This window comes from Limulus polyphemus, unplaced genomic scaffold (genome assembly GCF_000517525.1).
Source record: "Limulus polyphemus unplaced genomic scaffold, Limulus_polyphemus-2.1.2 Scaffold2733, whole genome shotgun sequence".
NCBI classification, from domain to species: domain Eukaryota; kingdom Metazoa; phylum Arthropoda; class Merostomata; order Xiphosura; family Limulidae; genus Limulus; species Limulus polyphemus.
The window spans coordinates 1-15,763 of record NW_013668343.1 but is presented as its reverse complement, the minus strand read 5'-3'; the positions used below and the strand labels follow the sequence as shown (position 1 = coordinate 15,763).

Below are 15,763 nucleotides of genomic sequence, written 5' to 3'. Positions count from 1 at the left end.
ATGGCTCTGGGTTTCAGTGTTTCTGATAAAATTAAGGGTAAGGAAAGTAAAGTTCGAATCATATTTATAAAATTTAAAGAAAAGTTTATTTTAAAATCAACATTAGTTAATCCACTATTATAATGGTATGGTTATTTGTTGTGATATCACTATGATATTATGCATTGTAATAAATAATGGATTAGTTTCCATATGCGGCCTTATTTACTACTACTAGTACTAGTAAGTTGATTAGTTTTACGATCATAATATTGTATATTTTGTGGGAGGGTGTGCCATTCTCAAACAGTATTTCTCCAAAAACATTCTTTTTGATTTTCAGGTGATTGGCTAGGCCAAGACCTGGTTAAGTGTTCTATTGATAAAGGTAATTATTATATTAAATATAAGATTATAAGTACAACTACAAGTTTAAAGATAACAACTGACAAGTAGAACTGGGCATTTAGCTCGATTAGATGGTTACCTATGACTATGAGCACTGATTACACCAATTAGAACTTTATTGGGAGTATAGTATTTGTTTTATTAAATTATAAATTAAATTGAAAATGTTTGTTTTGGAACATGGTTTTGAATTAAAAGTTAACTATGATGATACTTATCACACAGCAGAGTGTTTTAAGTTTATTTTTGTAACCAAGCAATGTATTTCACTACTTCCAGCAAAGAGCATGAGAAGGCTTCTAATATATATATATATATATATATAAACGTGTATTAATTTTTTTTAATGCACAAAGTATTATAGGATTTATCATAGATATGCTATTTGTTGTTAGAACTTAGAGACATTTTAAGTCACTAGAAAGTTTTTGTTTTTTTAATCCTACAAACTAATGAATGTTTGTGCTAACAGTTTAAACAAACTTCTATCGAAAAACCATTTTACGTCTTCTAAGATATCTAAACTAGATTTTAATTTTGCCTTTAGGGCCACCAGTTCATCCAGTTCTTAAACCATTGAAAAATGTTATCAGTGATGCTGGACTCTATTCCTGTTGTGCCTTATGTGCTCTATCTCTGCATGAGTTGTTTGCAGATGAGACAGATTAGTAAGTATCAGGTTGCATATATGTGCACAGGTAGTTTGGAGAAATATGTTTTGTATACTTTACAAAATATGCTGTGTATATATACTATAGTATAAGGTGCATGCTGTCAGTCATTTATGTGTATGTGTATGTATTGAAAGAACATAAAAATGCAAAAGTGATTTAAAAAAAATTGACTTTTGGAGATAAGTCACCTTAAAAATTATTTTATTTTATTGATGACCTTTAAAGCAAACTCTTTTTTTTGAGCTAGAAACAAAAGCATTTCAGTTTATGACAGACTATGTCAGGATGTTCTGTTTATGTTTGAAGCTGATTATATATAAATCATTTGCTGATTTCATAAGCATCCTTCTAAACAGGGTGTCTCTTTCTAAGTGAATTTATAAAAGTCTTTGTAATGAGAAGTTAAACTACTTACATCACTACCCTATTCAACTGTATTGTTCTGGTCTCCATCTCTTCAAAGTTACTTTATCTAAAACCAGGTTCATTATCATGTATTTTTTCTTCGTATATGTTCAAAGCTAAGTTTAATCGCTTAGTGGTTGTAAACTACCTCTCTTCACATGGTAATGCTATGGTAAAGAATAGACTGATGAAATCTCTATTAGTTTGGTTTGTGTTACTTAGGGACATTTTCTTCCAAAAGAGAAACTTTTTTAAAATTGAACTGTGCTGTTAATATTGCCAAATAAACAAATCTTCTGATCAAAGTATTATTTATGGCATTCATGATAAGATCTGTGAATCAAATTCTTTATATTATAACTCGATGAAGAACTTATAATCCAAGAAACTCATAAATCTTAACTCCATGAATAAGTTGAGAGATTCTAATCTCGGTCAGAACGTAGGACCATCATCATAAAGCAACCATGACAACTTACCAATAATCACAACATAATTTACTGCCAAAATACTTCCTGATCTATGCCTAATAGATAGTAAGATCTCTATTTGTAATAAAGGCCTAAAGTTTCTTCCTGTTAAGAAATGTGGAAATACACGCATTGCAAAACACGAAAATTTTTTTTTCACCATTTGTGTCTCCCAGCATATTTCTACCCTTCAAATAAAAATTAGGAACAGCAAGAAACAGCTACACCACTTACCACCATCAATATTTCTATCTCTTGTACAGAAATAAATAGAGAAACGTTGAAAGGAAATTCACATATTCAATTTCACAAGTACAGCATCTTCAAGAAACCTTACTAAAGGCAAAAAAAAAAAATGCTTTGCACAATTTTAATTGCCTTGATGACATTGTAATAAAACAAACTGACAAAGGAGGGGCAGTAATTGTTTGGAAGAAGGAGCTTTATCTTCATAATTTTTGCCAACAACTGTCGGACCAATCGTCCTATGTTGTTTGTAATAACACTTCTCTTGATGAATATCAACAGACTGTTCATTATAGAACTATTGATAAAAAATCATGAACTTCGTTAGAAGCCAAAAATTTAATTATAAAAGACCTTAGATTTTGGGTATTTTATCTTCTTTCTAAGATAAATAAACCAGACAATCTCTGTAGACCCAGAGTTTATACGTGCAGCTGCCATCCTGAACTCATTTTTTATTATATCTATTCCATTCATATTTCCTTAGTTTATTGATTCTCTATTTACAATCAAGACATCGTTGATGTCTTACAAAAAATTGAGAATTTTGACCAAGAATTGGATTCTATTGGTTTATTCACACTTGACATAACATTTGTGCGTATCTCCATTCCATACGAGGATGGACTTAAGGCCGTACAACACTACCTTGACAAAAGGGATCCCCTACATCCACCTACCAGAACTCCAATCAGATTACTCAAACCAATTCTATCATTAAATGTCTTTTCTTTTGACAATAAATTCTATAAACAACTGCAGGATGTAGCCATGGGAACCAAAATGGATCCTTCCTGTGATGATGTTTTTAGCATAGCAACATGCATTAGTGATGAACTTCATCCTATTCTTCAGTTTGTTAAATCCTTTCACCCATCACTCTGATACACATCTTCTCTTTCTGGCCAAATCATCTCCTTCCTTGACATAAATATTTTGATGATTAATGACAAAATCTGTACATTACACCAACAAACACATATAACTACTAACATTTCCACTCCAGTCATTCTCCGTATGTAAAGAGAAAACATTCCCAAATCAGAACTTACCAGATGACACGGGACACGCAGTAACCACCAAGTATATAATAACAAATCTATCACGATGCTCCATTTCTTTGACAAAATGTGGCTACCCAACTATTTTTCTTCATAATATAATCTATACATACACACAATATTCAAATCAGTTTTTCAAAGATTGGCTACCTTAAACGATACCATACTTCTAACACCAACATGTACAGTTTACAGATTCCGACGACACGTATGCTACCTCACTCTGACTGCCACTGTTGATAAACACAGGACAGTACTGTCAGTCACATGTTCCATAATAACCATTAGTTCTTTGTAAATGACACCAACATTAAAAATGTACTTTTCCCTCGTCGACCTTTGAATGACGAGCGACTATCGGGTGACACTAAAGCCTTTACACTGATCACAGAACAGTCGGCCTAGTCTATTAATGGTCACCTGTACATCTAAATATTTATTGTATTACTTGAGACAAGTTTAGTCACCTTTACTTAGAAGAAACCAACCATATGCTTGCTGAACATACACGAGAACACTTATCTAGCATTTCTGTTTAAGATCAAGATAAGCTTGTAGGTGGGAACTAGGATAAAGATGGTCATTACATTTTTTCATTTTAAAGTAATTGTCACACTACATCCCCCCCCAAACACCAATTAAAGAACAATTTTGGTGTTAATGAATGGTTCATATTAACCGTTTTTATATGTTTTATTTATATTTTCATAATCATTTTTTATTGCCTTATTTTTATTCAGCAGTATTTTCTTTAACTGTGTTATGTTTTCATTACTATATTGTTTAAAACCTAGACTTATTTAACTGCAAACTGCTGTTGCATATTTCTTGTTGTTCAGAGCTTCTCCTAACTCCGGTTTTGTCTTGTTTTTTTTTTGGAATGATTGAATCCCATCCCAAGTGTCAAGAAGAAGAGTTCTATTGCATAGTCTTTAATTTTAAAACTAAAATGTAATCAACATTTATTATTTCTTTGCTCTGCTGACTTCCCCTTCTCTGAGTAATCTGTAAGACTGTGTAGAGCACAGTGATGTCTGAGTAATGGTATTAATACCTGGACTGATAGTTATTACATATGGTAAGGTACATATGAAACTATATGTATAGTTTGTAACTATAAACTGTGTAACTTTCTTATCACCAGAAGATGACGTTACCACAGAAACAGAGAAGGGACAGATTAGAAATAGAATCTGTAGTCTTAGGTACTTTTTTATTTTTTCAAAAGAAGTAGTTTTGAGTTTAGAACATGACATTCTTCCTGAGATATTTTTTTGTTTAGTAGTTAAATATAAGACTTGTTTTTGTATTTACATATAAAAGTTACTGTTCTTATTTATTTTCAGCTCGTATTGTGAAAGATGCATCGTGTATTTACGACAACATCTGGAACTTCCAAAGCAGGTAAAATATTTTCGATATTTCTCTTTTGAAAGATTTGTCTATAGTTGATATGTTGATTAATTGAGCATTTAAAAAGAAATATAAATTACAATAGAATATAGGATGAAAGCAGTGTTGTATTGATTTCATTTATCTTTTCTTTACGTTGCTTGATATGTTTTAATTTGTTTAAAGTCTCTTGAAGTAATATGTCAAATAATACTTTTGAACAATATATTACGCTACTTAAAGAAAAGTTGAAACTCTAGCAGTTCCATGGAGAGTTTACTATTTTGGACACTAATGTATTCCGTAACAGTAAATACCCTTCTTTCATGTCCAAGTGATTGGAAAGTGTTACATTGCATGGGTTGCTCAGTATCCCATATTTAAGGGTATTAAACACTATCTAAAACATGCATGTAAAAAGAGTAGCTCTAACCAAGAAGCTATTTACATCATTATTTTTTCTTTAGTTTGGCTTTTTTTTTTATAGCTATTAATGTGTATTGCTTTTGGCCATAGTAATCTTTCTGTCTTTCCTAGACCATAACAACTAATACATTTAGTGGAATAGGCTCAAACTTGATAAAAATAATCATTTATTCTCTAATGATTTCACAATAAGTATTATATACAATGCCCAAATGTGCAGTTATACAGGGTGGCTCAAAAAGTTTACCCATATTTCGAATGCTCATATGACTACAGTAAATGAACCTACAAGCCAGTAAAAAAATCTTTGTTAATATTTCATACAACATTTTAACTGTATATATACACTGCTGAATCATTTGAGATGCTCAAACCGGGCTTCATCAGCATTCAAACAATCATGACGTCTATGACGGAGTGCCTGACATGCTGTCACACAACTTTCAACTCTGAATCGATAGAAAGCATTTGTGATTTGTTGCTTTAATTCATCACTGGTCTTGGGTTTATTTTTAGACATCTTCCAACGTTATCTGAAATACAAATAAAACTTTTAGAATCGATATACATAAGTTGTATAAATTAAATGATGGGTACCTTTTTTGTGCCACCCTGTACTTAAGAATCATTTAAGCAAACTGAACACGATATAGAGTCGTTATTTATAGAACTATAAATAGAGTTTATAGAGTTTGTTGAATTTTTGTTTCAGTATTATTTTTATTGCAAATCAAACATAAGCTGAACTTGGATGATTTTTTTTAAACCTTATTATGAAATGAACAATATGAATTATTTTATTTTTTGTGCGCAAACGTCCCTGTTTCTCTGGTTTCACGCTTTGTAAATGCCAGTGGATCTTAGATAGTTCCTGTCAAGTTTTACGTTGTTGTTTCACCAATGTTTAGGTAGACTCGGCAATGAAAGCTATTTTGCAAGGAGATTCAGGAGGAGACTTTGAAACGTATGTTGCTTTGCTTCGAGAAGAACCGGCTCTAAAGGAGAACTGCCTAAAAGTTGTTGAAGAGCTTATTCTTGTAGCTGTTAAAGAAGGTCTGTATGACGTAACCTTAACTAATGTTCATTTTCTATGTGGTAAGCATTTAACACTAAAAGCTTGTAGTACTAAAACATTTTTGATGCCTCATTTCTTTACCTTAATATAGTTCGTGTTATACTTCTAGGAAAATGGACATGTTGAATAACGAATTAACTATCACCATTGGCAAGTAATACATTTTAATGATTCAAGTTCCAAGAATATTTATTCCTTATGTATCAAAGTTTCTGTAAGAAAAATGTAAAAGTTATTTAAGTTTTAAAATCTCAAAGTAAGTTTTGGGTTACACCACAACTATAAAGTACTGGCTTTGGTTTAAATGGATGTTGGCAAAGCATCAGTAAACAACAGGCCTAAAACCTGGATAAAAATCAAGTAAGCTGAAGACTTAAAATAAGACCCAAAACTCGAGCGATTCTCGAATAGTTAACTATTCTTCTTCGGGAAGAACAAACAAAGCTGAAGATGTTTTTTCCCACATTTTTTCTTAATTGTCCATCACAGACTTCAAACCAGAGGCATGTAAAAATAGCAATTCAGATCTATCTCTTGTCTCCTATATGTCACATCTGCAGTTAATCTGTGTGTCACATCTGCAGTTAATATGATTTTTAACACAGATTTTGAGCTTGTTGGTTTCTGATGCTTTGCCAGCTTTCAATATTTAAACTGTAACTTTTAAAGCTTTGTACTGCAGATACAAATGAACATTTCAGAGAATCTTTTTGTCTCTCATCATCCAGCCAAACTAACAAGTTCTGGTATTGAACAGAAGGCCTCTTGAAAAGTGACTTGTGGAAAACAAGTCCAAGGTAGATAATTAGGAGGAATGTAATTAACATATTTTTTACCTCGCTTTATGGGCCTACTGATATAAAGTACTAATTGAAAGGCACTGTCATGAAATATTAATTTGCACACGTATCTAAAAAAGTTAGGAAAGTGTAAAAGCTGATATTACATGTTATTATCAAAGCTTATGTGCCAAAATTTTATATATTGTGAGATCGACCTTGGTGAGTCTATTTCAGTACATGTACAGATTCCAAAAATCACAAAAGACTTACCCCCCCCCCGATCTAAGTTACCTTTTTTTGATAATACCTTTTTTAAATTTGATACGACAGTTTGCATGATTTGTGTCAGACTCTGTTTGATTTACAACTAAAAAGCAACCATCATCTCCAGCTCTGTGTTAGTATTGCTGAATGATGACTTGGAAATTTAACAATAAGTAGAATCACACCTGGTGAGATTAAACAAAGATTATATGGTAAAATATTTATATACAAATGGTATATTCTGGGTATGACTGGTGTTCAATAAATATATGTATAGTTAGATTAGTTCACTACTACTACGTCAACATAAATTCTGCCATTAATATTTATTTTCAGAACTATGTGTCTGTATTATGTTTAATATATATATATATATTTTTCCCATAATTATATCCTACTATTTATTTTACCTGTTTTTACTGTTTCACCTTTGTTACGGTCGTGGTATTCGGTACAAAAGCATCATTCTTTGTCATTTACTAACTCCTTGAATGTTGTTATATTATAATATTTCTGAATTATGTTTTTAATTGTTCATCAATTCATCTTTTTTGCCTCTGCCAACAGGATTAATAACAGGTATTTTCTCTTTGTTTCTGTCTATAAATGAAGTGTTATAGAAAAAAATACATCTACAGCACCTATATTTAACGAATATACACCCAGTGTCTTTATACATTGTCGTACATTTACATTGTTGCTGCCTATTTTTCATAGCAAAGCTATGCTGTTTTGTGTGTTTTTTAGCTAGTATTTAAGACCGAAAAGTGTGTAAACGTTACATCTATAATTCAAAAATAACTAATAGGTAGTGTAAATAGTTGAAATTTAAAATGCTTTTACATACCTTGCTATGTTGTCTAAAGTTGTGTGTACAGAAATCAGATACTCGTTTGATAGTTACCTGTACTTTTTATGGCTGTTTTAGGTGCTTTTCATTGGCTGAGATATTTGTATATGTTGTTTTCTGATTACTAACACATTGATGGATATTTATTAAAACTCTCATTTTCATAATGAATGATACAATTTTATGTGCACAAACACCTTGTAATATTACATATTAAATAATATTAATATAGCACTGTATCAGAATGTATCAAGTAGGCTTAATATAGCACTGCATCAGAATGTATAAAGTAGGCTTAATATAGCACTGCATCAGAATGTATGAAGTAGGCTTAATATAGCACTGCATCAGAATGTATGAAGTAGGCTTAATATAGCGCTGCATCAGAATGTATAAAGTAGGCTTAATACAGCAAATTATAGTCTTGAATGTTATCATTGTGGTATTGGGTAATCATTGTAGAAGGATATTAACTGATTGAATTTCAAGAAGGGTACCATCAGTAAGAAATTCATTTTGTATAATAGGATAAATTTATATTTTACTAAAGGTCCATGTATATAAGCAAAATGTCTATGTAACCCTCACCACATTGCAAACAAAACATTTTCTTTTGAAAAAAAAACATTATGATGCTTTAACAATCTTTAAACGATACAGATAACTTGAGGTTGAGTAAATGTTAGATTTTTACAATATTTTCACACATTTCTGAAGTATAGAAAAAAAAAAGGGGTTCACTTATGTATATGATGTAGAAACCACACCACATAAACAGTAACATTTAAAAATTCTATTTAAAAATGGCTTAATCATGATAAAAAAAAGTAAATATAAAATAACTAAAAGGCTATGATTTGTCAGCTTTAATTTACCATTGTCTTATCACTGAAAATGTGACTTTACATTTAAACTTTTTCATTAATCTACTGAATTATAGATATTTAATTTTTGCTTTGCAATTTTTTGTACCGAATATACAATTTCAAAGCAAATGCAATTTAAAAAATTTATATATATTTTTTTTAGTTGTAATTTTTTTCCTCTAGATGTATGTTAAGTAGATCTGTTGAAAATGTTAGTCAATTTGTGGTTTCAGTAATAAAAGGTTTTTTAATTGTATAATTATTTCTTTACAAAAAACCAGGGGTCTATGATGCTCGAATGCGAGTTCTCATATTACATGTTGCCTGGCTGTTAAAGGTGGCACTTCCACTTGTAGAACTGTATGAAGACTCATTGGTAGAAATGTTGTCTAAAGATGGTCCACAGCAGTCAGAGTAAGTGTTTCTTCTTATTTTCAGTTTGACATTATAGTAATAATATACACAGACTTTCAGGAAGTAACATTCATTGTGATTTTTAATTGGTTTTTTTTGTTCAAATTTGGAGGTTTGGTCATTATTTTAAAAACTATTGTTGTAACATATTGAGTAATTTTATTTTTTTGTCCGTTAGAACATTCGTTGTTAAGAACCTACATAAAATATTGGATGAAATCTTTCATTTTCTATGTTAAACATGCAGAAGTTCTTAATAGTAATGAGTAAGATTAAGGTTGTCTTAAGTTATTTGTGTGTGTAACTTGTATTTACTCGGGGCCATGTAACCAACAAAGTTGTGGACACACGAGGAGTTTAGTACATAAATAGATTAAAAAAACTTGTTTAAAAAAGCTGATGGAAGTTTTGGGTTAAGTCGGTCAACATTACTGAGGTTGTGAGTTGGTCAACATTACTGAGGTTGTGAGTACGTGTAAGTACATATAGTGTGATAATAAAAAACAATATTCACTTAACACTTATGTCTCTCCCTCTTTTAATTCAGCGAATTAGTTTTTGATATTAATATGGTTTATGAGGATAACAAGTTCTGTGTGTATGTGTCGATATACATATACGTAGAAGGGATTAATTCATATTTGCACTTTCTTTACACGATAGTGAAATTTTGAGTCAAAAATCTCAATAAAATAAAATATTCTTAGAGTGTGATATTGTGAGATGCTTTTCTTTTGGAGTCTTTATATTTGATCTTAGTTGAACTCACCCTTAGGGGGATAATAATCCATTGAACTCACCCTTAGGGGGGATAATAATCCATCTATTTTATCTTAATAAAAAATTAAAAGAGAAAAAAAAGTTTGAAAAGATTATTACTGTCATAGGGGGAAACAGTGCTGGTTGTAGCTGAACTACAAAATATGTTTATGCTCGTTGCAGTGTAACCAATATTTATAACAGATTTTTTTCTATTTATCATCTTTTCAGTGAGGAGAAGCAAGATGCTGCCAAAAGGAAACGTAATAAGAAATTCAAAAAATATTTTATGATCGGACTAGCATCTGTTGGCGGGGGAGCTGTTATTGGTAGGTTACTTTCATAACTTAATCAGTATGTGAAAGTTTTATACAAGGTGTTTGCTCTGCTATTAAAATAGGTTTTTTTTTTTACATACAACTTTTACAGTTGGTAAGATTTGTTTTAGAACAGGTACAACATTACCGTAAAAGCTGTAACTTGTATATAATGTAATTAATCAGTAAAGCCTCCCAGTGGCACAGCGGTATGTCTGCGGACTTACAACGCTAGAATCCGGGTTTCGATACCCATGGTGGGCAGAGCACAGATAGCCCCTTGTGTAGCTTTGTGCTTAATTACAAACAAACAAGATAATCAGTAAGTAAACTCATTCTCTTGTTTCATGTTTGGACTGCGTGTGGACCAGTGGCTTTGGTCTCATGTAATTAATCAGTAAGTAAACTCAAAACAAAACTATGAATAGTTAGTTCTAATATTATGGTGTATCACTTTCATTCTCTTGTTTCATGTTTGGACTGCGTGTGGACCAGTGGCTTTGGTCTCATAAACGCAACTGTCAAGTCTAGAGTTTGGTTAAGAATAGTTGTGTAGGTGGCAGGTGCTGCTGATTGGTTGTTCTTGCTGTTCGGTATGGCTATAATTAAACTCTAGAGGTCTCTGACCATAACATTCAGTCCACTTGTATGTGCCATTTCAGTTGAAGTATCAAATTTCAGTCTAGGTAGACAGATGGATTAAAGCACCACACACACGCTTTTAATTATACATTGATATAATATTGACCATTGTACTTTTTTATAGAGCTGTACATTGATATGTATGGAAATCAGTTTTAAGCAGAATAATTTCTTTTTTCTTTTTGAAGCAGCATCTAATTAATTTACTCATCTTCCTTTCTCTAAAGATGAATTTTTAAAAAAGTCCCCCATCTTTCTTTCTCTAAAGATGAATTTTTAAAAAGTCCCCATCTTCCTTTCTATTAAGATGAATTATATGAGAATTATCATGTATGCATCTTCTCAAATTGTAAAATGTAGCAGACAAAAAACTGAATTATACACTTTTCGTTTCTGTTTATGAAATAAACATATATATATTATAAACATATTTCGTAGAAGAAAAGAAATATTTTATCAAGTTCGGCTTATTGTTAAAAATACCTTTTACTTTGAAGTATCAAGAGTGATTTTAGAAACACGTTTTAAAATATTTTTTAATTATTGCAAGGCTATTAATGATAGAATAGGTTGGTATAGCCAGTGATAAATGTCCATTGAAAATGTAATGAAACAATAAATAAAAGAGGCCCTTCGTTTGATACCAGAACTTATAACACTAAAAACTAGGTTCGATACCCGTTGAGGGCATGGGACAGATAGCCCATTGTGTTCCTTAAGTTTATTCTTGCCAAGTTTGAAAGTGAGCTTGTACTTCAGGTCTGACGGGTGGACTAGCGGCTCCACTTGTGGCGGCTGGAGCCGGTGCTGTAATTGGAACTGCAGGAGCTGCAGCATTGGGATCTGCAGCAGGAGTAGCTATTATTGGTTCCCTCTTCGGTGTTGCCGGTGCAGGATTAACGGGTGAGGGATCCTTGATATTTGGTTGGAGAACAGGATAAGCTTAAGTACTTGCTAAATTTTTAAAGATTTTGAAGAGTTTCATCTTAAAATCTAGAAATACAACATATTATCTAATTAAGAACAAATTTAACATATAAACTAAAATGCTTTTTGATAATAATTATGAAACTGCTGTTGTATTTTGTTGAATCTAGAATATAACATTTACATTTTTGAATTTAAAAACCACACACAAAAACTAACAATTCACAAACCTGTTATTATGGATAGTTTGTAAATTAAGTTTAGTATAGGTTACTTTCTATTTTAATTCCGAAAATAGAGTTTACGTCAAACAATATCCAAACATATTTTTATAAGAAAACAAAATTATAGCTGTACAAACACAGTAATTAAACTCCTAATTAGGAGTTTAATTAGTGTGTTTGTAGAGTTACAATTTTGTTTTGTTATAAAAATATGTTTGGATATTTTTTGACGCAAAGTCTATTTTCAGAATTAAAATAGTTTGTGAATTATTAGTTTTTGTCTGTGGTTGTTTGACAGGATACAAAATGAAGAAGAGAGTTGGAGATATTGAAGAATTTGCTTTTGATGTTCTCACTGAGGGAAATGAACTACATATAACCCTGGCTATTTCTGGCTGGTTGTCAGAAAAGTCACCAGGTGTGGGACAGACTTTACTTACTCTCTTAAAAATATAATGAATAATTTCATATGTACAATGTTATGCTACTTACGTTCAAGGATGTTTAGGTAATTAAGAAAATGACTTTTGGTGTATAGAGGAATAATATCAGGTTTTGTTTTTAATGGAGTCGTGGTAATACGAACATTTGTCTTGAATTTTATGCACTGTGTCGTGCTTAACGATCGTACTTAAGTAGTAGTCTTAATGTTGTATTGTTTCTCTGCTATATGTACCTTATCAGATTTCATAATCTGGGTGCTTTTGTTGTTGTTTTGGCACATTAATCGGATTATTACAAGAATACGTTAAATACATACATACATTGCAAGTGTAAGCCATTGGAAGTGGTTATGGTGCTCAATTTTCAGTCTGTCGGTCGCGTATTCGAATCCCCGTCCCACCAAACATGTTCGCCCTTTCAGCCATGGGGGCATTATCATTTGATGGTCAGTGACATTATTCATTGGTAAAAGAGTAGCTCAATAGTTGGGGGTAGGTGGTGATGACTAGCTGCCTCCCCTCTAGTCTTTCACTGCTAAATTAGGGATGCGTAGTGCAAATGGCTCTTGTGAAGCTTTGTGTTAGATTTAAACCAAACTACATTTCTTGTATTTACGACGCACGTGTGTTTTGTGAATGAATGCTAAGGGTGCACATGTACGTGCTCAGCAGTAAACTTGTTAAGCTATGTAATAACTGCAATGGAACATCTAAAAATATTTCCCATAATGCCTCAAATAACATTATTTCACCCAGTCTTTGACCATTCCTTTAAGTACATGTCATTCATTGTGAATGAGAAATAATGTTGACTGGTTGTAAAATATGTAATTAAAACACTAATATTAACCAAATGTATTATTTTGTAATTGATAGACTTTTTGTGTCTTGAACAAATGAGTTTCTGTGCTTAGATATGAAATAGTTTCAATACGCTGTGGCACCAATAATGAATTCTAACTGCTTTGTATCAACTTTCATCATTTATTAAGGCTGGGCATGACCTGGTGTTTAGTGTGCCGAGATTGTGAAATGAAGGGTTCTTAGTTTGAGTCCTTTGGATTCACATCTTATTATATGGTGAGGAACGAGTGTAGCCCCAGAGTTGACAGTGGATGCTGTTGACCAGTTTCCTCTAGTCTAGTCTGTCAGTTCAAATTAGGTATGGTTATGTATAAAATGCCATAATACAGCTTTGAGCAGAGTGTAGCCCCAGAGTTGACAGTGGATGCTGTTGACCAGTTGCCTCTCCTCTAGTCTATCAGTTCAAAATTAGGTATGGTTATGTGTAAAATGCCATAATACAGCTTTGAGCAGAGTGTAGCCCCAGAGTTGACAGTGGATGCTGTTGACCAGTTTCCTCTCCTCTAGTCTATCAGTTCAAAGTAGGTATGGTTATGTATAAAATGCCATAGTGCAGCTTTGAGCAGAAGTTCTGAGTTCATCTATGTCAGTTAATAAATCACAGGAAATTATTCGCTAAGTTTTTTCTTGCTACTTGTTGAATTAAATAGTTAAGAGTAAACAAATTCAATTTCTTGGTGTGTGTATTTCCTCAAATTTTGTGTTAATCGGGTGTTTTTGTTTGATTTGTGTACTGGAGTTTCTATATTTGTGTAAGTTAAGAAACAAGAAATGCAAAAATTGATGCATTAAATATGATTGTGTTTAAATACAAATGCTTTTATACCCTAGAGAATATTTTACATTAATTAAAGGATAAGTGATAAATGTATTAGATAATCAACTGCCAAAGTAGTAAACAGGTTTCTGGAAACTAAAATAATTAACTCAATGTATGCTCTTAAAGAATAAAGAATACTCAGTGTTTTAAAAGTTTTCCAGAACAATTGCTCTTTGAATAATTTGACTATCTTCATTTACTTTTAATTATTTTTTGTTGTTTCTTCTAGTTTATATGTGAACTTCATAAACAAATTGTCGAGTGTAGCGTAGTGTTTTAGTAGAATGACACAAATTATCAGGTGTAGTGTAATGTTTTAGTAGAATGACACAAATTATCAGGTGTAGTGTAGTATTTTAGTAGAATGTACCAAATTATAAAGTGTAGTGTAGTGTTTTAGTAGAATGACAAATTATCAAGTGTAGTGTAATGTTTTAGTAGAATGACACAAATTATAAAGTGTAGTGTAGTGTTTTAGTAGAATGTAACAAATTATAAAGTGTAGTGTAGTGTTTTAGTAGAATGTAACAAATTATAAAGTGTAGTGTAGTGTTTTAGTAGAATGACAAATTATCAAGTGTGGTGTAGTGTTTTAGTAGAATGACACAAATTATCAAGTGTGGTGTAGTGTTTTAGTAGAATGACACAAATTATCAAGTGTAGTGTTTTAGTAGAATGTAACAAATTATAAAGTGTAGTGTAGTGTTTTAGTAGAATGACAAATTATCAAGTGTGGTGTAGTGTTTTAGTAGAATGACACAAATTATCAAGTGTAGTGTTTTAGTAGAATGACACAAATTATCAAGTGTAGTGTTTTAGTAGAATGACACAAATTATCAAGTGTAGTGTTTTAGTAGAATGACACAAATTATCAAGTGTAGTGTTTTAGTAGAATGACACAAATTATCAAGTGTAGTGTTTTAGTAGAATGACACAAATTATAAACTTTATGTTCATCTGACAAAATCATTAAAAAGGCCTTTAATATAATTTTATTCAGAGGCCTTTCAAAGGCCATGGCATACTCTGCTACATTCAAGGGAGCAGTACTGTCTGCGGTACGAATCATCTTACCTTCATGATCTCGGAAAGGCCATGGATTACCTCTTTAGCTTTGCCGTCACGATGGCAGCTCAAGAGGCTCTGAAGTACACTATTCTGTCCGGTCAGTATCGGCTTGGAACATTTTACATAAGAGTGTTCTGAGTATTAAACAAGAAATGTGAAAGTAAACTTTACATGGAGATAATGTGCGTAATAATTCTTTTTTTCTATAAAAAATTTTTGCAATCTTCTTAACTGATTATTTCTATGTCTCAAAAGACGTTAAATAAATTAATGTGATCTAACTTAACTGGATAAATACACAAAATAACAAGAGTATTCTTGAGATGTAGAAATAATCACTTAAGAAAAAAAAAAATAGTAAAAGTTTTTATAAGTTATCATGATAGA

The 15,763-nt window shown here is 31.6% G+C and overlaps 1 protein-coding gene across 1 annotated transcript; it reads left to right on the top strand.

The window, feature by feature from the left end:
* On the top strand, positions 1-15,562 carry LOC106467764 (transmembrane and coiled-coil domain-containing protein 4-like). Its single transcript, XM_022395960.1, has 10 exons — positions 1-37; positions 323-367; positions 935-1,055; positions 4,590-4,647; positions 5,970-6,114; positions 9,180-9,312; positions 10,303-10,400; positions 11,790-11,933; positions 12,480-12,599; positions 15,309-15,562. Exons 1-10 carry the CDS (start codon positions 1-3, stop codon positions 15,512-15,514), a joined length of 1,107 nt encoding a protein of 368 aa, XP_022251668.1. The 3' UTR covers positions 15,515-15,562.
* Positions 15,563-15,763: the final 201 nt, after the last annotated feature.

What these genes read in the sequence shown, in the direction of transcription:
- LOC106467764 (XM_022395960.1), top strand. Translation starts at nt 1, where the DNA reads ATGGCTCTGGGTTTCAGTGTTTCTGATAAAATTAAGG. An exon ending in TTTGCAGATGAGACAGATTA is followed by an intron (nt 1,056 to 4,589) that starts GTAAGTATCAGG and finishes ATTTATTTTCAG; the next exon opens with CTCGTATTGTGAAAGATGCA. An exon ending in TGGCGGGGGAGCTGTTATTG is followed by an intron (nt 10,401 to 11,789) that starts GTAGGTTACTTT and finishes CTTGTACTTCAG; the next exon opens with GTCTGACGGGTGGACTAGCG.